Source organism: Pristis pectinata, chromosome 17 (assembly GCF_009764475.1).
Source record: "Pristis pectinata isolate sPriPec2 chromosome 17, sPriPec2.1.pri, whole genome shotgun sequence".
Classification (NCBI taxonomy): domain Eukaryota; kingdom Metazoa; phylum Chordata; class Chondrichthyes; order Rhinopristiformes; family Pristidae; genus Pristis; species Pristis pectinata.
The window spans coordinates 23942277-23966456 of NC_067421.1; the positions used below are offsets into that span (position 1 = coordinate 23942277).

A 24180-nucleotide genomic window follows, 5' to 3' on the forward strand; every position below is an offset into this window, starting at 1 on the left:
TTTATTTCCTGGGAGTTGTGAATGTAATTAAACGTTGTGCAATTCAGCCCCAATTCTGACTTTATGATGAAAGGAATATCATTGATGAAGCAGCTGAAGATGATAAAGCCTAGAACACAGCCCTGAGGAACTCCTGCAGATGGGATGATTGCCCTCTGATAACCTCAGCCATCTTCCTATGGGCAAGCCCAAAATGAGCAACAAAAGCAACTTTGGTGGCAATTTGAAATGACAACAAAAGAAGATCTTTAGAGTTTGGAAGTTTGTTCTGACAATGAGGAACTAACATTGTACAATGTCTATGCTATAAACAATAGCAGCAACAAGCAGGCTTTCAAATAAAGGTGTCAATTGACAACCGGAACATCGACGTGGGAATTGACACCGCTGCATTCTGTTTGATAATGAGTCAGGATGATGAGGCAAAGTCAGCCAGGTACTGCTGACAGAAAGCACTGAAACCCTCCTCTGGTGAGGTTTTGCAGATATTCTGACAAATGGAGTGCACAGTACCACAAGTAGAAAGCAAGTGCAGCTCCCCATCATTACAGCAAGCTATAGATACAGGTCAACTTTAATCGGGAAGGAGTGGCTGAGACAACTCAAGCCAAATTGGAAGACAGTTTTCAAGGTTGGCACTTCAGAGTTCCACCTTAACACATTGGTTGAAGGTATGTTGATAAATTCAAAGACTTCCTCACTGAATATAATGGGCAACAACAGACACATTATGGAACTCAGCAGGTCAGGCAGCATGTGTGGAGAGAAATGGACAGTTGACATTTCAAGTTGGGACCCTTCAACTGGACTGAAAGAGTAGAGGGGAGATAGCCAGTATTAAGAGATGAGGGGAAGGGATGGGTATTGGTATTGGTTTATTATTGTGACCTGTACCGAGGTACAGTGAAAAACTTGTCTTGCATACCGATCGTACAGATCAATTCATTACACAGTGCAGTTACATTGGGTTAGTACAGAGTGCACTGAGGTAATACAGAGTGCATTGATGTAATACAGGTAAAAACAATAACAGTAAAGTGTCACAGCTACAGAGCTGTGCAGTGAACAGGGCAAGAGCTGGCAAGTAAAAGGTAGTTCCTTGCTAACTCTTGCCCAACTTATGAACATGCCAATCTATTTAACACGTCTTCTGAAGGCATTCCAACAATTTAGTTCGAAGCTTGCCTTGGTTTACTTCATTTTGTTAAAACTTTTCTGTGCTTACACATTTTGCTGTGCTTACATTGATGATGTTGCTCGGAAAGCAGTGGAACCATACTCTCTAACAATGTCTTCAGTATGCAAGAACAGCAGCTCTCAGCAATCGTTGACGAGGTGCACCAATCGCTTCCCATTATAAAGGGAGCCACGTTCCTCCTCCACAGAAGACGAGGTAGCTCTCGGGCGACTCCAATGGCCAGCCGGCAGTGTCACGTGGGCTGGCGCCCTCTGCGTCATGTGACCGCGCTGAAGATGGCGACCCACCTGAGCTACGGCAGGGTGGTCCTTAACAACCTGCGAGAGGCGGCCCGCAAAGAGCTGCGCGAATTCCTGGATAAATGCGAAGGCAGCAAGGTCCGTTCCTTTGCCTGGAGTGGTGGGGCCGGACATTGCCCGATCTCCCGTGGGGCGGAAGAGCGAGGAGAGGAAGGGAGCAGTCAGTATGAATGTAGCTGGGGGGGGGGGGTGAGACTGGGGCTTGGGGGAGGTATCTGCACCGGGGGGTGAGGGGACTGGGGCTCGGGGGGGCACTTGCCATGGGGGGGTGAGGGTACTGGGGATCGGGGGGGGCACCTGCCATGGGGGGGAGGTGAGGGTACTGGGGCTCGGGGGGGGCACCTGCACCGGGGGGTGAGGGGGCTGGGGCTTGGGGTGGGGGGGGCACCTGCACCAGGGGGGTGGGGGGACTGGGGCTTGGGGGGTGCCTCCACCGGGGGGTGAGGGGACTGGGGCTCGGGGGGGGGGGGGTGCCTGCACCAGGGGGTGAGGGGGGTGGGGTGGGGGCGGCACCTGCACCGGGGGGTGAGGGGACTGGGGCTTGGTGGGGGGGTGCATCTGCACCGGGGGGTGAGGGGACTGGGGCTCGGGGAGGTGGGAGCACCAGGGGGGGTGAGGGGACTGGGGCTCGTTCACCTGCACTCGGGGGTGAGCGGACTGGGGCTCGGGGGGGGGGGGGGCTCCTGCACTGGGGGGTGAGGGGACTGGGGCTTGGTGGGGTGGGGGGGGGACCTGCACTGGGGGTGAGGGGGCTGGGGCACCTGCACTGGGGGTGAGGGGGCTGGGGCTTTGGAGGGGCACCTGCACTGTGGGGCTGGAGGGTGCTTAGGCTGGGACAGGTGGGTTATGCTGATGGGTGGGGCACAGACTTCAGAAATAGGAAATGTAATCAAAGTTAGTTTCTTCCCCCCCCCCCCCCCCAATTAATGTTAAAATAGTATTTACGACATGCATAAATTGTCTGATGAATACATTTGTATCATGCATTTAACACTGATTATGTTTTGGAGATATCCAAGTAAGAAACAAACTGACACCCCTCCATCCCTGCAAAGAATAAGAACTGTGTTTGATTTATGTGATGTTTTAGTCACTGTGTAGTTTAGTTAGTCCTCGCCTTTTGTAGGTTTCTGCCCAGTATGTAATTTGGGAAAATAACTGCTTATTTTGACCTTGCAATGAGGAGATTTCTCCCTTTTCTCCAAAAGACATACCAAAGTTAGAATTATCAAACGTTGACAAACAGTTAATGTTTTGGATCTCTTCATTGTTGCACTTTGTTTTAAATTGAGTTGTAAGAATAGAGGGGAGAGCAAAAGATAATCCTTTTTATAAAGTTGAAGGCAGGATTGATTTTAAATGTTGAAGGGATGATAGTTCAAGATAAGTGGAAAATAAAACTGAAACTGCTGGAAATACTCAGCAGATCAAAGGCATCTGTGGAGAAGTCCATTAATGTTTCAGAGAAAGGTTGTTTTGGAGAAGCTGTATTTGTTTGGCAGAATTATGAAGTGTGTGTTAGATTTTAATGTTGACAGTTTTCACAGCTGTATTTCCAGCAATATTTTGCTTTTGAACAGTAAAATTTATTACTAGCTCCTGATATGGGGAAAAATTGAGAATTTTTCAAGTGAAAATTTGTAAATGATTAATGAAGGCTTCACTTGAAATTCATTGTAATAGTGTGTGAGGTCAGAATGAATTAGATAGAGAACACAGAGCAAGAAGCATCCAGAAATCCAGAGTAACATTCATTGAGGTGTTCACTAAGTAGTTAACCAATCTAAGTTTGGTTTTCTGAGTGTTGAGTCCAAATTGCAGGTATTTATTCTCACATGATGGAGCTGTTTATGGTCCTGGATGTGAGAAAGGGAAGAGTTGGAAGGCCAAAGGTTGCATTACTGTGCTTGCATAGGGAAGTGCCAAAAGAAAGGAAGAACTAAGCAATAACATGACCATATTCTTGGGATCCAAGCACTTTGGGATCTTTTATTGTGTTATAAATGCAATGTATATATGAAATGCCTTCCCCTTTTATATTGAGTTAGTTTGGACAATGCTTGTTAGGATTTATTTTGCTAGAACTTATCTAATGTTAATTATTCATTCATGGTTGCATGAATCCAGGGTATCAATATTCCATTTATGCTTTTATCTATGTTCAGCTACATTTAAAAGAAACAATGATAATAGTTAATTCTTTACACGAGCATTAAATAATATTGAAGGTCAGTGTTTGACTTTATTGACAACTGGAAAGGTGCAAAAAAAAATGAATGTGTTTTTTTTGTTTTACAAAAGTGCACTTTTGTTTAAAAAAAAATATTCTTCAGCTCTGTCTGATATTAAACCATTTGGGGAAGGAAATGTACTGATTTGAAATCTATCCAGGTCTGTTCACACCAATGTCATTAATCTTTGAAGAAGTTTTTAAGGAGTCACTCTATGGATGGTTGGTAAATGCTGACCATGCTAATGTCATCCACATTTTCATAATTTTTTTAAATGCATTTTGAGGTTTTGTGCTTAGAGCTTAAAAAGAGTAATAGTTTGTGCTTTGTCAGTTGTTATTGGCTGACTTGTTGGGAGTTTTTCTGCTGCGAGTACAGACCCAAGACTGAAAAGATGTCATTGTGAATTATGACACAAGAATAAATATCTGTTTTTGTTGCACAGGCAATAGTTTGGGATGAGTATCTTACTGGACCATTTGGATTAATTGCACAGTATTCACTACTAAAGGTAAATAACTATATCCTAAGCCTTGACACTCTGAAGCCATCACTGTTGTTTTATCGTAGGAAATATTAGTCTCTCTGCTCCTGATATTGACGTTACTGAAATTTAGTTATGAGATGGTTAAAGAAATGTTAAACTCTGCTACTTCTACTCCATTAATCAAAAAATACCATTGTTTATACAAGAGGTATTCTCAGATGACTTGGAATTCCCTAAACTCAATATTAAAGCAGAGTTTGAAAATCTGTAAAATATTATCAGCAGGCTCTTTTTTTTATTATTATTATTCGGCAGCAAATTTGTTACTTTTTTTTCGGTTTAAAAAAATACCTCAGTCTAGTTCCTTCCCAGCATGAATTTAAAGAAAATGCTGGAAATTCATCTATAGCGAGGCTTTGTGTGTCATTGTGTCAGGTCAATGCATTTCTTAAAAAAAAAAGGCAGCAAAACCTAGACAATCCATAAAATCAGGCTAAGATAGACCCTCTGATTTGCCTGCAACTAATATAGACTTTTAAAAGCTTTAAATCTTCTTAAGTACACATTACTTGACTATCTTCCTGTCAATCCTTTCCATTAAATTTAAGAAGGAAGCACTCCTTGTGCCTTCCCAGAGCAGTGCAGGATCTTCAGATGTGGTTATTCCTGTAAATTAGCCCAAGTTCTTGTTCCCTTGTTGAACTCTATGTTCAGCAGGCTTGAAGCACATCAGTGACAATAAGTTCCAGGTTTGTGCATTCAAGCAAAGCTGCGGGTAGTTTGGTGGACTGTTGATGGAAAACACTCCACAAAAAAAAATTTGGTGATTATTTAATGTGCTGTTCTTTAGTATAGTTTACTATATTGTCAAGTGTTGGTAAATATTGATGTAATTACAGTGATGCGTTTAAAGTGATATTCAATGTCAAACTGTTTTCAAATAACTTCAAAAGGTTTTTGCGGGTGTCTGGTTATCAATGGTATTTAATAGTTTTTCTTTGGGTCATGATGCTTTCATACAGTAATATCATCTTGCAATCCTACAGGAGCATGAAGTAGATAAGATGTTTACTTTGAAGGAAGGACGTTTGCCTAAAGCTGATGTGAAAAACATCATTTTCTTTGTGAGGCCTAAACTGGAACTAATGGATATCATTGCTGATAATATTCGGTGGTAGGTGCATTTAATTTTAATGAATATTGACCACTTTTTATTAAATCTCTTAAATTGTTTTTTTTTCCCATATCACTTTATATGGTGGCTCTGAGGTGCAGGAGTCTGCTCCAGGGACCTGGGTTTGATCCTGATCATGGGTGTTTTGTATGTGGAGTTTGCACATTCCTTCTGTCTTGTGTGGGGCTTCTGCTGGGTGCTCTGGTTTCCTCCCACATTCCAAAGATATGCTCAAGTTAATTGACCACTGGAATTTACACTATCATGTAGATAAGTATCAGAAGAATCAAAAGTGGGAGTTGATGGCCATGTGAGAATGCACAAGATGAAAGGTTACTAGGGAAATAAAACAAGAAGGAATAGGACTTGTACAATTGCTCTGCTAGGACTTGGCACGGACCTGATGAGCCAATGGGTTCCTTCTGTACTGTAATAAGTACACAAAAATAATGTTTTAATTTTAAAATTGATACAATCCTTCTGCATTTGTTCTAATTTACTGTACAACCAAAAATATGATTGCTGTTATGACGTGTTTTCCACCTTGGCTGGGAAAAAAAAATTGAGGCAACTCTTCTACTGACCTGAGCTTCTCATTTGCAAGCCACTTCTTAGTATGTTCCAGGCACAATTTCCTGAGGGGAAGCCAGCTTCTAGCTGATTAGTGAAGGGCCTCACTGACCATAATCAGAGCAAGGGATTTCACTGTGCCCCTGTATACTTGGAATAAGTTCATGAGCTCCAAGGTGCGACATTTGAATGCTTGCATGTGACAGCCGTTTGGAGTCTGTGCGTTCAATTGTGAAAGGATGCCCACTTCCTAGTGAGATTGCACTTATTGCCTGCACTGTGTGCTCTCCCTCTCCCTATGGACATCAGAGCATTAACTGCAGTTGATCTTCATCTTCGTCTCCCTTTTAAAGGTGGTTGGAACATCTCTCTTCTATGAATGTCGAAGCAATGCTGTCAGTCACAGCTTGTCATTAGCCTCAAGCTGGGTCACAGAGGCAGACATCAGGAAAGCTCCAGTTCTCATCAAAGCTGCTTTCCCACTCTGAAGCATAGGGAGTACAAGTGATTAGAAATGAAAAATGATACTTGTATGGAAGTAAATCCCTGTGGCTATCCCTCTTTGCTGTCTTGGGAAAGTTGTTTGAAGCTGTGTAAAGCACTAAGATTCAAAGCAAGTATTTAAAACTTGGAATAATTCTAACAGGCCCAGTATGTCAACACAGATCAACTCTGTCAGGATCATAGGTGAGGGGGAGACCATCCACTGACAGATCAAGAAATTCCATTAGAGTTCAGTATCAAGTAACCCTGCTGGTTTGAGGAGAGGGATCGTGCGGCTCCATGTGCAGGAGGCTTACAAGGCGGACATGTTTTTTGCCTGTTTTTCAATAATTTAAATCCTGTAAATGCCTGCATGTATGATGGTGACTGCCAGTGGAACCTTAAACATGGAACAGTAAAACGCAGGAGCAGGCCCTTCAGCCCACAATGCCAAATTAAATTCATCCCTTCTCCCTGCACGTGGTCTGTATCCCTCCATTCCCTGCCTGTTCGTATGTCTGTTTAAATCCCTCTTAAATGTTACTATCGTGCCTGCTTCCATTACCACCTCTGGCAGTGCGTTCCAGGCACTCACCACTCCTGCACATCTCCTTTAAACCTTCCCCCGCTCACCTTAAATGCATGGCCTGTAGTATTTGATGTTTCTACCCTGGGAAAAGACTCTGTCTACTTTATTTATGCCTCTCAGAATTTTATAAACTTCTATCATGTCTCCCCTCAGCCTCTGATATTCCAGAGTAAACAGCCCAAGTTTATCCAAGCTCTCTGTATAGGTAATATTCTGTAATCCAGGCAGCATTCTGGTGAACTCCTTCTGCACCCTCTCCAAGGCCTCCACATCCTTCTGGTAATAGAGCAACCAGAACTGCACACAATACTCCAAATGTGGCCTAACCAAAGTTTTACACAGGTGCAACTTGATTTCCTGACTCCTGTACTCCATGCCCTGACCAATGAAGGCAAGCACACCTTCTCTACCACCCTATCCATTTGTGTTGCCACTTTCAGGGAGTTGATGGACCCAAAGATCCCTCTGTACATCAAGGTAGAACAGTTTAGTATGTCCCCAACTCTTTAGGCACCTCATCGAACTGTGGGAACTGCTCTAAGATGCCAGTTAAGCCACAGTGTGTATGTAGTTGTGGTGGCTACACTGCAGGAGGGATGTGACACCCAAGATCTGGTCCAGTATCTCAAATAAATCTGTATTGCAGTTGAGGCATTTTTCGTTATGTGACCAAAAGCCTGGGAGCATCCATCTTGGCTACGGCCGTAGTCAAGGAACTGTGCAGTGCCTGAGGGAATAGAATATTAACATAAAAAGTTTAGTGCTTGGCCTTTGTTTCTTTTTATGTTTCCAGGTTCTGATTTTTAAATTTGTTTTTTCTCCTTCATCAGGATAAACTTGTAAATATTCAAGTGTTACACCTTGGATCTCATGAATTTATTCCAAGTATTTGTGGGTGGGGTGATAGAATCCCATGCTGTAATTTACATAGCTGATACGGTGGTTAATCCATTGTTATGGATGGGGTCAGGTTTTGAGGGTGGTTACCAGTAACTGCAGGAAGAAGGATGGTTTCCATTTGCTGTTTTTCTTTCTACATCTCTCCACATGTAGTAACAAAATTTCCAAGCAGCAGGGTATTTTGTGCATTTGTATCTAGACCTAGCAATGTATATACAGTCTTTCCCACCTGTTATGAGTTTACACTATTTCATTTTTTTTTAAAAAGTGAAGACAAACATCCTGGTCCTCACAGAGATTTCCACATCCTGTTTCTGCCATGCCGGAGTCTTCTTTGTGAACAGCGACTTAAGGAACAAGGGCAACTGGTCAACATCACCCACATAGAGGAATATAGCCTGGATTTAATTCCGTTTGATAGTGATCTGATGTCCATGGAAGCTGAAAGCGCATTTAGGGTAACTGTATATTTCCATTCCAAATAAAAACAACTTCTGCATTTTAAGTGTTCTGGATTATCTCCTTAAAAGGTCTCAGCTGTATTAGTTATGATCATATTGTCATGGCCTGCTTTTTTTAGTTGAGATCTTCATCACTATGAAGTTTGACACTTGAAGTTATGCAAGTGTAAAAGTGAACAGGTAATATCAACTGTGTAAATTATGAATATGGTTTGTCACTTGAAGCACTGACAATTCCTTTTCACCTTGAGTTTACTTTGGGTTCTTGTGGCAGCTAAACATTAAAGTTCTTTGAAAGGTACCATGTTCTTTCCAAAGACTTCTGATTTGTATAGTTTTTTTGCCTTTTCCTGACATTTCACTGTGTTACTTTGATCTACTTTCTAGTGCTCCTGAAGGAACGGGTTGTATTTATTGCAGCCAGTAGAGCATATTTGAATGTGAATTTTCTTTGAGCATGGGAAGTAGAACAGTGATACAATTGGTTGAAGAGCTTGCTGAAACTCGACATCTTTGCATGAAAAATAGCTGCAAGTGAGATATTGGAGGAATCCTGATGTCTGTAGATCTGTTGCCATTGTGACTTAACACTTTCAGAGGGGAAGGAAGCTTGGAGAGTGTGGGGATTGTAATTGTAGAAGAGTTAAACTCAGTGTAATTATTCATATGCACAAACTTCTGTGGTTATGTTTTATAAGCAGAATTTGTGGCAGCAACTGCAGATGATGGTTTTGGTCTTTTCTATTAGAATCAGGTTTATTATCACTAACTTGTATGATGTGAAATTTGTTTTGTGGCAGCAGTACAGTGCAAAGACATAAAAACTACAAAAATAAATCGTGAAAATACAAAGGAATAATGAGGTAGTGTTCATGGACTGTTCAGAAATCTGATGGCGGAGGGGAAGAAGCTGTTCCTAAATCGTTGAGTGTGGGTCCTTAGGCTGCTTTACCTCCCTCCCTGATGGTAGTAATGTGAAGAGGGCATGTCCCAGATGGTGAGGATCCTTGGTGATGGATGCTGCCTTCTTGAGGCACTGCCTCTTGAAGATGTCCTCGTGGTGGGGAGAGTTGTGCTGATGATGGAGCTGGCGGAATCTACAACCCTCTGCAGCCTCCTCCAATCCTGTGCAGTGGAGCCTCTGCACCAGGCAGTGATGCAACCAGTCTATAGAGCTACGCTCTCTACTGTAGATCTATAGAAATTTGCAAGACTCTTTGGTGATATACCAAATCTCAAATGCCTATCTCACTCCTGTACGCCTCCTTATCGCCATCTGAAATTTTACCAATAACAGTGATGTCATCTGCAAATTTATAGATGGCATTTGAGCTGTGCTTAGCCACACAGTCATGAGTGTAGAGAGAGTAGAGCAATGGGCTAAGATGCATCTTTGGTGTGCCTGTGTTGATTGTTAGGAAGGAGGAGATGTTATTACTGACCCACACTGACTGTGGTGTCCCAATAAGGATCCAGTTACAGAGGGAGGTACAGAGGCCCAGGATTTGAAGCTTGGCAAGTAATACTGAGGGGATGATGGTGTTGAATGCTGAACTGTAATCAATAAACAGTAGCCTGCCAAAATGGGATTAATCCTGTGAAGACTAGGTGTAGCTCTGTGGGGGTGAGGAAGGAAGCCTCTGCTGGTAAATTTCTGGCTACAACTGAATAGCTGAAAATGGATTTGGGTGAGTGTGTTTCTCTCCAACAGAATGATAGAGGTGTTTGAGGAGGATAGTTTGTTCAACTATGTCAAAGGCTGTAGATGGGTCATTTGTACTTGCATGTTACATCATATTGTCTTGGACCTGTGTCGTGTATATATCACTTCTTTAAACAAGTTGCAGTGCATATAATGCATATTAGATTGCAAGTGGGAACTGTCGTTGCCTTTCTAAGTTGAAATAAGTTTTGAACTTTTTCTCAGGAGGTCAACTAGCTTGGAGTTTTTTTCTTTTAGCCTTCACAAATGGTTAATGCATCTTGCATGTTTGCAAATAGGAATGCTACCTTGAGAATGACCAGACAGTGTTGTTCCACGTTGCCAAAGGATTGATGACTCTTCAAGCTTTATACGGAACCATCCCACAAATATTTGGGAAAGGTGAATGTGCACGGGTACGTTTGTACTTTTAGCACCTTGTTTGTGAGTTCTGTGTCTCTAATATGAATAAGATTTGAAGCTGATGCTGTTTAAGAACAAAATAGGAACACTAAATGTACTTAAAGTACAGTTTAATTCAAGCATACAAAATGGAACCACTGAAATCACCAGCTTTTCCATAGGAGGGCAGCATTTTGTTTCTTCTATTACGAGCTTGTAAAATAGCATGGTTGTTTTTTTTAAGAACTTTTTTTTTCTTGCGCATTGTGCAAGGATGATCTGATCCTTGCTTGTTATGGAAAGTACTGAGGGAGAATTCTGTTTGCATTGAGCTCCATCATCAGTAGATAAGCAGCAGGTTTAGAAATAGAATTGGGAATAGACCTTTCAGCCCCTCCATGCCTGGTTGCCATCCAGTACAATTGTGGCTGATCATTTACCTCAGCACCACTTTCCTTGATTGCTTTAATATCCAAAAAATGTATTGAATTGTCTTGAATATAGTCAGACTTCACTGCAAAGATTTGTCTTGTTCATTTCACTTTCTAGAATGCTTCCCAACTTTTTTTTAAAATGCCCTTCAATAGTAGGCAATCTCCAATAGTAGAAGCAGTGCCATCTGATGTTATGCTGTGGTCAGTGTATCATCCTGAGATCTGCCCCTCCCCCCTCTTGTCCTTCTGATATGGCTGTACTTCTGAACTTCAGCTTCCTACCTATTCTCCCATCTGCTCACGTCTGATTACTGTGGTCCTGTTAAGAAGTGGAGCTGAAATAAAAATTTGTCCTCTTATAATTTTAATCCTGATCTTGTCTCTGCAGCTTGTGGCAAATATGATGCTAAGAATGAAACGTGAATTTGCTGGAAGTACGAACCAGATTTTGCCTGTATTTGATAAACTTTTGTTGCTTGATCGTAACGTTGACCTGTTAACACCCCTAGCAACACAACTGACATATGAAGGCCTGATTGATGAAATATACGGAATCCAAAACAGTAAGTTCTGAAATCCCACACTTGCTAATGCAGGTGTATAACTAAATGCTGTTGCAAAGTATTCATATTCCAAATATTTGAGGTCTTCTGTGTTTCATTACATTTCTGGAGTATAAACTAAGGTCAATCGGATCAACAAATGTTCGTCAATTGGAACCACATCACTATTATGTCATCCAGTTTTCAATTAGGCTAACTTTCCCAGCATAAAAACAATTTGGTTCTACTCTTGGAATTCCAAAAGTCTACATCCTGCTCTTCATTTCCTGGCTCCTATCTAAATGTCCTTGTAATAGTGCAAGTGCTGACATGTACTAACAGATTGGGGATGTCCCTGGTTCAATTCTCTTTGTACCAAGTTAGCTCATCTCATCCAGGATGGTAAAGTGTTACAATGACTCTTCATGACCCTGAATTGGGTGGGAAAGTGAGCTGTGTTCTGTTCCTCATGATGATGATTAATTGTTGGGAAGCTTTCATGAGTAACATTTGGGCTAGTCCAAGCTGCTGTACTCCCTCCAGTGAATGAAACACCTGCTGATGCACATCCTTTAGGGCTAATGCCTGTGGAAGTTTACTGTAACTTGAACATCAGACTATGCATCAGTTGTTGAATTTTTTTTGGTCCTCTTCAGTTTGTTCACCGAGAGAGAATGTTTTTGACCTTGCGCTTGGCTGAGAATAATTTCAATTAGAATAGTTTGAGGTGGAAGTGCTGAATATTTATAGAAAAAGTAGGAACTTCAGGTGATCTAAGGAGCTAAACATTCTTCCTTGTCTAATTATCTTGCAAGCACCTTAAGTACATGTCTTCAGATTTCTCACCCCACAGCCAAGCCCATTGATCTTGTTTACAGATTGTCCATATTCCATTACCGACTCCATTGAATATCTACATTTAAATCAACTTGCCCTAAATGGTGCAAGAATAAATCCAATTATTAAGTGCTGCAATGCTCAAATATGAGATTTTCTAGTAACTTGTTATGCTTGGTGCACATTGCTATGTAATGTGGGGATAAGTTGAAATCTGTTTTTAATGATAGTTAATAATTCAATGTGTTTGCCCTATGCTCTCAGAAGGAGATGGTACTGGCAACTCAATTATCTGTAAATTCTCTTCCACTTAATTAATGGATAAAATATTTCTTCATTTTCCATCCAACATTAAAAGTGGAAGCAGCTGGATCAGTGTAATATAATATAGTTTTTCATTCCTTGATGTCCAAGTATAGGTCTTTTATTTCCACTTCTCAGTGGTATGAGATGCTCATTTCAGTCATGGCTCTATCGGCTTATTATGTGATGCTACTTTTTAAAATTTTATTTTCATAATGCACAAAAATAGTACTAGGTTTAATTATATTGTGCTTTTCTATATTATTCTCCATTAAGATTGGTAAAGCTGTAAATGGTATGTACATGGATAAATTTATTGAACATCTCATTTCCCCTCCTTCCATTTATTACTTCACAAAGTAATTGAAAGCACAAAAAATCATGGAGAAATGCACTTGATGGGACTTGTACCATTTTGATGTGGCTTAAATTTGTATTTTCCTATTTTCTAGCATATGTAAAACTACCTCCTGAGAAATTTACACCAAGAAAGCAAAATGAAAGTGGCCAAGATCTTCCCACTGAACCTAAAAAACTACAGTTAAATTCTGCAGAAGAATTGTATGCAGAAATTAGAGATAAAAATTTCAATGCAGTTGGCTCAGTCCTTAGTAAAAAGGCAAAGATCATCTCTGCTGCATTTGAGGTAATGCATCTTTTACTACCAGAGATTTGCAGTGCCTACAGAAGTGCAAATTATTCCTGATACATCTAGCAGGTAAAGTGTGTTAGTCCTGCTCTGTAAACTACTTGGGCTATATTTTCCAGTAACTTAATGAATATTTTATATTGCAAAAAGAATTTTGTTCAGAATTGAACATGCGAAGCAAGAGATTTGTCTTATTATATGTATGGGAAGAAACAATTTAACCACACTCTTAAGGCATGTATTTTTCCCCAATTTCTGCCTGATTTGCCAGTAAATGTGAGATATATTAAGTATTACTTGTGTATTTTTCATTGTGTACCATTATAACTTGAGAGTGGTATGAGGAAGTAAAGAAAAATTACATTTTTAACATTGGAAATTTAACCTCCACAATTTTGAAGCTTCATTAACACCTCTCGTGTTCAGACCTGCCCAGTTTCTGCAGTATCCTAACAGGAAAACACCCTGCCACATGTGTATTACTTAAAGTAAGTGACGAACCTATGACTTCACTTTGTCTTTTTTCCAAAAAAAAACTAATTCTTCACTCTTGACTATTCAGGTGTAGTCAAGTTATTATGTCTAATTTGAATTGTTTTATGTTAAGTTGATAAAGGTGCTCGTATAACTAGGAATGGTTGTTTAGACAAATGTCTTTCAAATTTGACTCTACTGATTTGGTATTGGTTTATTATTGTCGCTTGTACCGAGGTACAGTGAAAAGCTTGTCTTTCAAACCAATCGTACAGGTCAATTCATTATACAGTGCAGTTACATTGAGTTAGTGCATTGATGTAGTACAGGTAAAAACAGTAACAGTACAGAGTAAAGTGTCACAGCTACAGAGTAAAGTGTCACAGCTACAGAGTGCAGTGCAATAACGTGCAAGGTCACAACAAGGTAGATCGTGAGGTCAAGGAACCGTCCAATAGTCTTATCACAGTGGGGTAGAAGCTGTCCTTAAGTCTGATGGTACTTGCCCTCAGGCACCTGTATCTTCTACCTGATAGAAGAGAGAATGTCCTGAGTGGGTGGGGTCTTTGATTATGCTGGCTGCTACACCAAGACAACGAGAGGCAAAGACAGAGTCCAAGTAGGGGAGGTTGTAAACTCTAGAAATTTGTCAAATTAGGATATATTTTCATTGGAAACTGTATAGTGTTTGAGGAGTACTAAAGTCGAGTAATGTTTGACACAACCTTTAGTACCAGAACAGGATCTTTTGATGGGATGTAGTTCCATCCTGGAACTGTGATGCTATTTTCCTACTACATGAATTTCACTCTTGAGCATGTTGTTAAAAGGAAAATAAAGGTCTTGCCTGCAGGAAGCAAGAAATACCCTAACAGGTCCCTAATGCTGCTTGTCACATTGGGAGAAGCCTGGATGTAGATTACGTATTGTGAAGGGCATGGTAGTGTCAGGAGAATTAGAAGTTCTTGAATATTTAAATTTTATTTATTTGAAGTGGCTGATTTAAAACTTGCTATCATAACATAACGAAAAACCTGTTTCTTGTAGGGAAGGCATAATGCAAAGACGGTGGGTGAAATCAAACAGTTTGTCTCTCAACTTCCACACATGCAGGCGGCAAGAACCTCACTAGCTAATCATACATCTATTGCTGAACTCATCAAAGACATTACAGGTATTTTTTTTAAACAAGTGGATGTACTTCTCCAATTATTAGTTTGGATAGCACAAGTTTCAGAACAAAATCGCATGGATTAGTGGTACAATTCAACATCAGTTATATTGCTGAATTGGTAATCCAGAAACCTGAACTATTGATCTGGATACATGTTCCAGTCCTACCAGGAGTCTTTATTTGGTGTTGGAGTTAGTGGATTATATCATGAAACTAATGGTGGGGGGGGTGTAGTTATTAAAAACCTATCTAGTTGACCTTGCCTATGTGACTCCACACCCACAACAAGGTAGTTGACTCTGAAATAAAATGCTCAATCAAAACCATAAGTACTCCTGAGGGGTATCTGCACCACGTGGGCTGTCGTGATTCAGGAAGGTGCTTCCTTAATACCGAGGGCAATCAGCAATAACCAATAATGTTGCCCTAATGGCAACAACTACATCCCATGAATGATTTTTAAATTCTGATCAAGTAAACAAAATTGTAAATTGGTCTTAATGAAAGTAAACATCCTGCTTTTTGCTTGGTTTCTTTTAGCATCTGAGACCTTTTTTGACAATCTGACTGTGGAACAAGAATTTATGTCTGGGATTGACACGGACAAGGTAATAACAGCATGTCCTTTATAAAAGTCTTGATACTGTAATTTCATTTAAGCAAATAACTGTATAACCTGGTTAATAAAAATGGAAAATTGTCAAACACTTAGGACGGGCAGCATCTTGAACCTGAAACATAAGTTGGCAGCATGATAGTGTAGCAGTAAGTGTAACGCTATTACAGCACCAGTGATCCAGGTTCAATTCCCACTGCTGTCTGTAAGGAGTTTGTATGTTCTCCCCATGATTGCATGGGTTTCCTCTGGGTGCTCTGGTTTCTTCCCACATTCCAAAGACATAGGGGTTAGTAGGTTAACATGGGTGTGGTTGGGCCTGAAGGTCCTGCTACCGTGCTGTATAAATTTTAGTTTTTTAAAAAAAAATTAGGTTTCTCTTTCCACAAATGCTGCCTGTTCAGCTGAGTGTCTGTGGCATTTTCTGTTTCTATTTCAGATTTCCAGCATTTACAGTTCCATTTATGAAGAATCTTTAATAAAATATCTTGTACATTTATTTTAAATGAATGACAATATACTTAACCTAATTATTACAAGAGACATTCTGAATGCTATTAGTTGTACACTAGGATGGGCCAAGAGTTGGCCTGTATAGTTTGGACTATGACTAGAGTTAAATATGTAGCCTGCAAGGCTCTTCAGTTACGAAATGGATTCTTTTTTTGTGTGTATTTCTATCCAATTGTTGTGACTTTCTTTAAATGGAGCTACCTGGAGTTGAAATTGCAACCTCTACTTACAGATTAACAACTATATTGAAGACTCTATTGCCCAAAAAGAAAAGTTGACAAAGGTTCTGCGACTTGTTTGTATGCAGTCAGTGTGCAACAATGGCCTGAAACCAAAAGTGCTAGACCACTACAAGAGAGAAATATTGCAGGTTAGACAAATTAATATATTTCATTCTGAAAGGTGTCTGTAGTTTGTTTGGGAAGAGTCTAATTTAAGTTCAGAAAGACATCATGGACAATAATTGAAAAATATGAATTTGTTTCTGTTAAGGCACATGTGCATTAAGACTCAGATGTTGAGTGAATTTATTGCAGAGTTGAAAGTACAGATTGCCAAAATGTAGGTTTAGTTGTTTACTACTAATTGCCATAAATGGGACCATAAATTGTACACTACAATCTTTAAATTGCTAAATTTGATGCAAATTAACTGTTACACTATACACACACCAGGCAATACCATTTATATGGATGACACAAATCTTCCATGATCCAAACCTTTAAATCTTGTGAATGAACTGAATGGATTAGTAAGCCACAGTGTTGCCATATTGCACATGTTATTTGGGCACTAAAGATAAATGTTAGGATCTAAGCTTTTTTTGGGTGGGGTGGGCGTGGTGGGATTATACCAGACTGGATTTAAACAAAAAACATTTAATTTTCTCAGTGCCACAATGTATCATTATATAAATGTTAATATATTTCAGACTTATGGTTATGAACACATTTTAACACTGAGTAATCTAGAAAAGGCTGGTTTATTAAAACCTCAGACGAGCACAAGAAATAATTATCCAACAATAAGAAAAACTCTGCGTCTGTGGATGGATGACATCAATGAACAGGCAAGTTCATTTCAGATATTCATCATGAATGATGTATCATTTTAATAGGTTTTAACATATGAATACTAACATGTTTGTGCAATTTTTTGAATAAGAGTAACTTCAAATTTAACTCATCTAAAACTGAAAATAGAGAAAAATTGCATATCACATTCTGAAATGATTTTGAGGAGTCCTCTTTAAGTCTCATCAAAGTCAAATGGTTACTTCCAATCACTTAAAAATTGCCCAATAAATTATTGAAGTTTTGAGAATAGGTGCACCTTCAACTGAGAGTCTTGACAGCAACAAAATTAATCCTTCAGGAATTTGGTCATTGCAACAATAAAAGGATTGTATTCTTCAAGAAAATGTCTAATTTATTCTGCCTACTTATTACTCCAGCTGAAGCATTCAGTGGCTTTTTGTGTCAATGTTAGTGAAGAGATCTACATACACTTTTGCACTAAGATGTGAAATGTATGGTGTAGGTTTTCCACAAAAGTTTCCAGTAGTGGATCACTGAAAGAAGTGAGATGAATAATAGAAAACAATGTTAGCTCATGCCTCTTTCTCTCTGCTCTAGATATCTTGTTCAACAATAGACTCCTTAAAATGAAAACAGACCATGTTGGTATTTTTTTCCTGGAAGTGATTGATATAAAGTTGCCACGTGTTAATAGATGGCTTGTGGCAAAATTCTAAGTCTGGTTGCTGGTCACACTTGAGGTAGATATAGAAACAACAGCATTAATTTATTTATGCAGTACTTTAACACAAACATTTCTACAATGGGATATTGTTAACAAAATTTGACTTGAGCACATGACAAAGTTTAGTTGAAGAGGTGGGTATTAAGGAGTGACCTAGAAGAGGGAGAAGTGCAAGGGATGGGGGAAAATAACAGATTCCTAAGCTCTGGAATTTATGACCCATAATTGATGGTCTGTAGGTTAATGTGTCACAGTGACTGTAATGTGTATTTTTTTTAACCCTTGCAACCATATGGTTTGGGGCTATGGCAGCTGAAGGCCAGGCAACCAATTGTAGAAGTGCTAAATTTGGGTGTGATCAATAGATCAGAAGGAGGTATGCAGAGATCAGAAACCTAATTTCTGTAGATTTCTGTAGAAACAAAGGATGCTTTGAATGGGAATGCAGGTAGCTTTAACTAAATGGAGTCGAACATCCTTGTGGGTCTACATAAAATGCTGGAGGAACTCAGCAGCTCAGGAAGCATCCATGGAGGAAAATGAACAGTTGACATTTTGGGCCAAGACCCTTCTTGAGGACTGGAAAGGAAGAGGGCAGAAGCCAGAATAGTTAGAGGTCTGTGGCAGGTTTTGGAGAGCGAGGCCTGGAGCTGTGGGAGAGAAAGAGACAGGGTCAGCAGGTGTCTGCACATAGAGGTAAGGGTAGTGCATAGAATCCAGCAGGAGAAGCTTGTGCATCCTTGTGGATCTTCCACTTCCCACTGTTGGCTTGACTCATCAAGCAAACCGGAGTTCAGATTTGATTGATGTCATTTTAATTTGCCAGAATAGTTGCATCATTTGAAACTTCTCACCCAGTAGAGTATCAAGTATATTTTCAAAGTTGATTTTTTTTGATTGCCATGTCATGATTTTGATTGCCTCAACAATGATGGTTAAAATTTATTCCACTTTTTTTCCTACATTACAGAATCCCAATGATATCTCGTACGTGTACAGTGGTTATGCCCCTCTGAGTGTTCGATTAACGCAGTTGCTGGCTCGGCCTGGCTGGCGTAGCATAGAGGAAGTATTAAAAATGCTGCCAGGACCTCATTTTGAAGAAAGACAACAACTGCCTTCTGGATTACATAAAAAACGTAAGCAATTGAGAGAGGCTTGTACAGTGTAGAACTAGATCAACAAAGTTTGGCTATGTAGCTGTTTGTTCTACAGCTACAGCATCACTGCAAAGCATTTACTGGTCAAGAAAAACAGGCCATTTAACAGTTAAATTTCTCTCACTACAGCCAGGTTTTTTAAATAAATACAACTAATGTATAATTACAAAATGAAGTACAGAAATCTTATTTTTACAGCAAAGCTATTCATTTGTGTTCATGCAGAAGGCTGTTTTAGAAGACTGCTGAATCATCTCTCTAGTGTTTCAACTTCACTTCTTGTGCCAAATATTGTTATAGAAACAAGTTAAAAGAACTGGTTGCAGTGGTGTTCATCATTGTCTTAAAGTGTTCATTTTTAATCATGCTAAAAGGAAGAAATTCACTACCTGAACACATTCTGCCATGTGCTTTTTGTTTCCCTTGAAACTGTCCTCTTACTGTTTCAAATATTCTTTTGAATGGGAGGTGCTGGGTAAGAGAAATAGAAAATGATCTAAAATTGCAGGAGTATACAAGAAGCTATTTTATTAATAAACTTGAAACATAAAATCTTTTTTTTCTTTCTCCCTCTCACTCTGTAGGCCAGCAAGGAGAGAACAGAGTCACTCTGGTGTTCTTCCTTGGAGGTGTGACATATGCTGAAATTGCAGCACTTAGATTCTTGTCCCAGATGGAAGAAGGAGGTACAGAATATATTATTGCCACCACAAAACTGATAAATGGAACAACCTGGATTAAATCTATGATGGACAAATTGGAGGCATCTCTGTTCTGAAAGGACAAGGCCATGGACAATTTTAATCCAGAAACTTTTTTTGATCCTGATGAAATGGTTGTTGACCCCAGTTACATTTGGAAATGAGATTATTTCAGCTGAGGAGACTGAAATGAGAAAAGCCTGTCATGCAGCAAACAAATTTCTTGTGACTTACATTGCCTCTTGAGTGCTTGAGCTGGTTTGATGGTGGAATTTTGTGTTGACTGCAATATACTGTGAGGAACTGTCTCTTTGAAAATGGTATCGAAGTTGGCATTAACCTATCTCAGTATAGGTTGACCATTCATGCTACTAGTAGATTAAACTTGCATCCATTTGAGTTTCTTCCTGAAATTTGAAGCACTAGTACATATAATGCATGGCACAGCATAGGACATGCACATGCACCCTCAGTGATTTGCATTACTGTAACTCTTCATCTCTGGCAATGTGCTGTATTTTATTGGTATCCAAAATCCCTTTACAACATGAGTTACCCCATAGAAGTTCAATAACTACTCGCTTTTGTATTTTATCCTTCCCTACATTACAAAACTCAAGAATTTCAAGAAACAGGTTTCTTTTGTTATTGTACTGAGTACTTAGTAACTGAAGCACTGTTTGTAATGCTGTGGGGAAATATGATGCAGATGGAGCAGATAATACCATTTGAATCGATTCCATTTGTGACAGTGTTGTGAATATCATGCAAAAAGCTTTAAAGTTTTGATTGATTTTATTCTGATTGAAATTTCATCTTGGCTCCTGTTATATTTCTTCAGTTTAGAAACTTTATTGTCCTGTGGTTAAACTCTTGAAGCATTTCTCAATACATAACTACTGCTTTTCCAAATCTTGCATAATTTCAACAATATTTCCCCTTTGTATTCTTTCTAAATCTGAAAGAGTTCCTGGGCTTGTTCTATCATGTGAAAGTTAATGCTAGAATTACTACACCATCTACACTAGTGGTTGCAATACCTCCCATCAACAAAATACACTGTCTGGGTTACTCTGACAGCATTACCTAAACCCACACTGCTGCCACCTACCAGGACAAGAGCAGTAGGCATAGTGGAACACTACCTTCATGTTTCCCTCCAGGTTGCATACCATCCTCATTTGGAAATGTATCATTGGTCCTTCATCCTAACTTAGTCAAAATCTTGGCAGTCCTACCCCAACAAATCAGCATGGTTTCATGAAGGGAAGATCCTGCCTGACCCACCTATTGGAGTTTTTTGAGGAAATCTCAAGTAGGATAGATAAGGGAGAGGCTGTGGATGTTGCATATTTGGATTTTCAAAAGGCCTTCAACAAGGTGCTGCACAAGAGGCTGATTAATAAGATGAGAGCTCATGGAATTACAGGTAGGATAGTAGAATGGGTGGAGCATTGGCTGGTAGGCAGAAAGCAAAGGGTGGGAATAAAGGGATCCTGTTCTGGTTGGCTAGTGGTGTTCCGTAGGGGTCAGTGTTGGGGCCGCTTCCTTTTACACTGTATATCGATGATTTAGATTATAGAGTAAATGGTTTTGTGGCTCAGTTTGTTAATGACACCAAGATAAGTGGAGGAGTAGGGAGTATTGAAGAAGTGGAAGGTTGCAGAGACACTTAGACAGTCTAGGATCATGGGTAAGGAAATGGCAGATGAGATTCAATGTTGGGAAATGTGCGGTTGTACATTTTGGAAGAAGGAATAAACAGGCAGATTATTATCTAGATGGGGAGAAAATTCAAAGTACAGAAGTGCAAAGGGAGGTGGGGGGGTCCTTGTGCAGGATAACCTAAAGGTTAACCACCAGGTTGGATCGGTGGTAAGAAAAGCGAATGCTATGTTGGCATTCATTTCAAGAGGTATAATGTATAAAAGTAAGGATGTGTTGTTGAGGCTTTACGGGGCACTGGTGAGACCTCATTTGGAATACTGTGTGCAGTTTTGGGCTCCTTATCTTAGGAAGGATGGGCTGATGTTGGAGAGGGTTCAGAGAAGATTTACGAGGATGATTCCAGGAATGAAAGGGCTTACATTATGATGAACGTTTGTTGGCTCTTGGACTGTACTCACTGGAGTACAGAAGAATGAGAGGGGACCTCATAGAAACATTTAGAATGTTGAAAGGACTGGACAGAGTAGATGTGGCTAAGCTGTTTCCCTTGGTGGGTGAGTCCAGGACTAGAGGGCACAGTCTTAGAATTAGAGGGTACCCATTTAGAACATTTAGGGTCGTTCGTTGCCACGTACAGCTGTGGCGGCCCGATCATTGGAGGTGTTTAAGGAGGAGATTGATAGGTATCTAATTAGTCAGGGCATCAAGGGATATGGGGAAAAGGCTGGGAATTGGGGCTAGATGGGAATAGCTCACCTCATGGTGAGGTAGCAGAGCAGACTCAATGGGCTGAATGGCTTGTGATCTTGTGAACAACACTCTGGGAGTTCCTTTGACAAAAGGCCTGCAGCAGTTCCAGACAGCAGCTGCTCGGGGCAGTTGGAGGTGGGCAGCAACTACTGCCTGGATCCTGAGAACTTAAATTTTTTTAAAATCATTACCATGCTGCTTTTACCATGGTTTTCTTAATTTAATACCCAAGTCAAATATTTGAATCTCCAAGATAAGCCTGTTACTCCTGATCTCTCTCTTCTCTGGATATCTCAGATTTCAAGGCTTCACATCCTTCCTGAACATGGTGTCCGGTCTTTAGCCATTGGCCATCCTTAATTACCCAGGGGAATCACATTGCTGTGGGACTTCATTTACAGGTAGCACTCCAGCTATTTTCATCATTAGTTTCTGGTGCCAGCTTTCAATTGACCAGATTTATGAATACAATCTTGCAATGTCATGGTTGGATTTTAATAATTAACCTCCTGACTTGCTGGTCCAATACAGTAGCAAGTAGGCTACTCTATTTCTTCTAAAGAATTGTACATAAGTTGATCCAAGCTAGTCAGACCATAATTATGAAGGGGTAGGTTGACCATAACCTGCATAAAACATACATTGACTGTCTTTTGATTATTATTTCAAGTGCTTAATAAGAGATCATTTATCCCACAAAATTAGTTTACCAACAGCTGAATTAAAACTGACTCCTACAATTTTCTGGCTTATCAGTTGAGCACCAATATATTGCAGACTGCCGTGAGTCATTTATGGTGATGATCAGCAGTAAGTGTAATATTTATTGTTTTGTGGTATGGCTTACCTCTTCTTTGAATTTGGATAACTGTAGTCTGCATCTCTGTTACTTTTCTGTACCGTAATGGAACATTAACACAAGTCCTTTTGATTTATTTGTCTTGGATAACTTGTACCATTTCTTTGAATTATAAATAATCCTGCAATACTGATATGTGCCACTACTAAACAGTCGTGCACTTATTTAGTATCTTTGCTGCTGCCTTATTTGTCATTATAAGCCTTGTTACTTCACAGCCCTTGATTATCTCTTCCCCTGTTTTAAAAATGGGGAAACTAAAACTACAAAAGTTGGTTACACTTTGGGACTTTATCTCACCACAAACTACACAATTTAGAAATTTGTATTAAAAATCACCATAGTAACATCTTGTATTTATTACATTTAAACATATAATGCAAGTCATCCCAAAAAGTTCCACAGGGATAATTATGAAACAAAGTCTAGCAATAACTAACTTCAGGAAATTAGAAAGGTGACCAAAAGCTAATTCAGAGCTGGATTTAATGGAATGTCTTGGAGGAGAGTGAAGCATGGAGTTGTGGGAAGAGAACATGGAACTTGTGGTATGAGCCTCCGAAAAAGGAACTTCTAGTGGTGGGGTGCAGGGAGCAGACAGCTACAGGTGATTTTGCCATAAGGATGTACATTTGGATATAGGCAGCAAAGTTTTGGTTGAGCGCTCAGTGGGCATGAGAGGGGATACTGGCCAGAGAAACTCTGGAATAGTGGAGTCTTGAAATAATTGAGTTGTGCGATGAATTTAACAGCACATGAGCTGAGATTGTTGTTGTTGCAATGGTGAAATGGGTAGTCTTGGTGATGGAGAGAATGTGCGGTCGGAAAAAAATATGGACCACAAGAACAATCATAGTGCATCTAACGTGATTACTCAAGAAAAGGGAGAGAGAAAATTGGGAACTGCAGGCCAGTCGGCTCATTCACAGTAGTTGGAGAATATTCTGGAATCCATGATGGAGCAAGTGGCAACAGGACACTGAGAAAGTGGTGCCATTTGTTTGACTAATTTTGTGTAAGGATGAAAGCAGCCAAGTGGATAACGGGGAAGCAGTAGATATAGTTCGGATTTTCAACATCATTCAATAAAGTGTCTTGAAAACTAGGGAAAGTAAATGCAGCGCTGGCCTTTGGTGTGAGAGGAAGGGAGACTGGCTGGAATTGTGGAGGGTACTGAGCCCTCACTTGGAGTAGCATTTCTAGTTATGTTCTCCATACCTATGGAAGGATATGAGATGAAGTT

The 24180-nt window shown here is 40.0% G+C and overlaps 1 protein-coding gene across 1 annotated transcript; it reads left to right on the forward strand.

Annotated features, from left to right (window-relative positions):
• Window positions 1-1389: 1389 nt before the first annotated feature.
• On the forward strand, window positions 1390-23070 carry vps33a (VPS33A core subunit of CORVET and HOPS complexes). Its single transcript, XM_052032393.1, has 13 exons — window positions 1390-1575; window positions 4174-4239; window positions 5262-5389; window positions 8200-8389; window positions 10394-10510; window positions 11319-11493; window positions 13065-13258; window positions 14783-14909; window positions 15450-15517; window positions 16271-16408; window positions 16970-17107; window positions 18770-18938; window positions 19544-23070. The coding sequence occupies exons 1-13, from the start codon at window positions 1414-1416 to the stop codon at window positions 19735-19737; spliced, it is 1866 nt and encodes a 621-aa protein (XP_051888353.1). The 5' UTR covers window positions 1390-1413; the 3' UTR covers window positions 19738-23070.
• The last annotated feature ends 1110 nt before the right edge of the window (window positions 23071-24180 follow it).

What these genes read in the sequence shown, in the direction of transcription:
- vps33a (XM_052032393.1), top strand. Translation starts at nt 1,414, where the DNA reads ATGGCCAGCCGGCAGTGTCACGTGGGCTGGCGCCCTCTGCGTCATGTG. An exon ending in ATTGCTGATAATATTCGGTG is followed by an intron (nt 5,390 to 8,199) that starts GTAGGTGCATTT and finishes TTTTTTAAAAAG; the next exon opens with TGAAGACAAACATCCTGGTC. An exon ending in CTGGGATTGACACGGACAAG is followed by an intron (nt 15,518 to 16,270) that starts GTAATAACAGCA and finishes CTCTACTTACAG; the next exon opens with ATTAACAACTATATTGAAGA.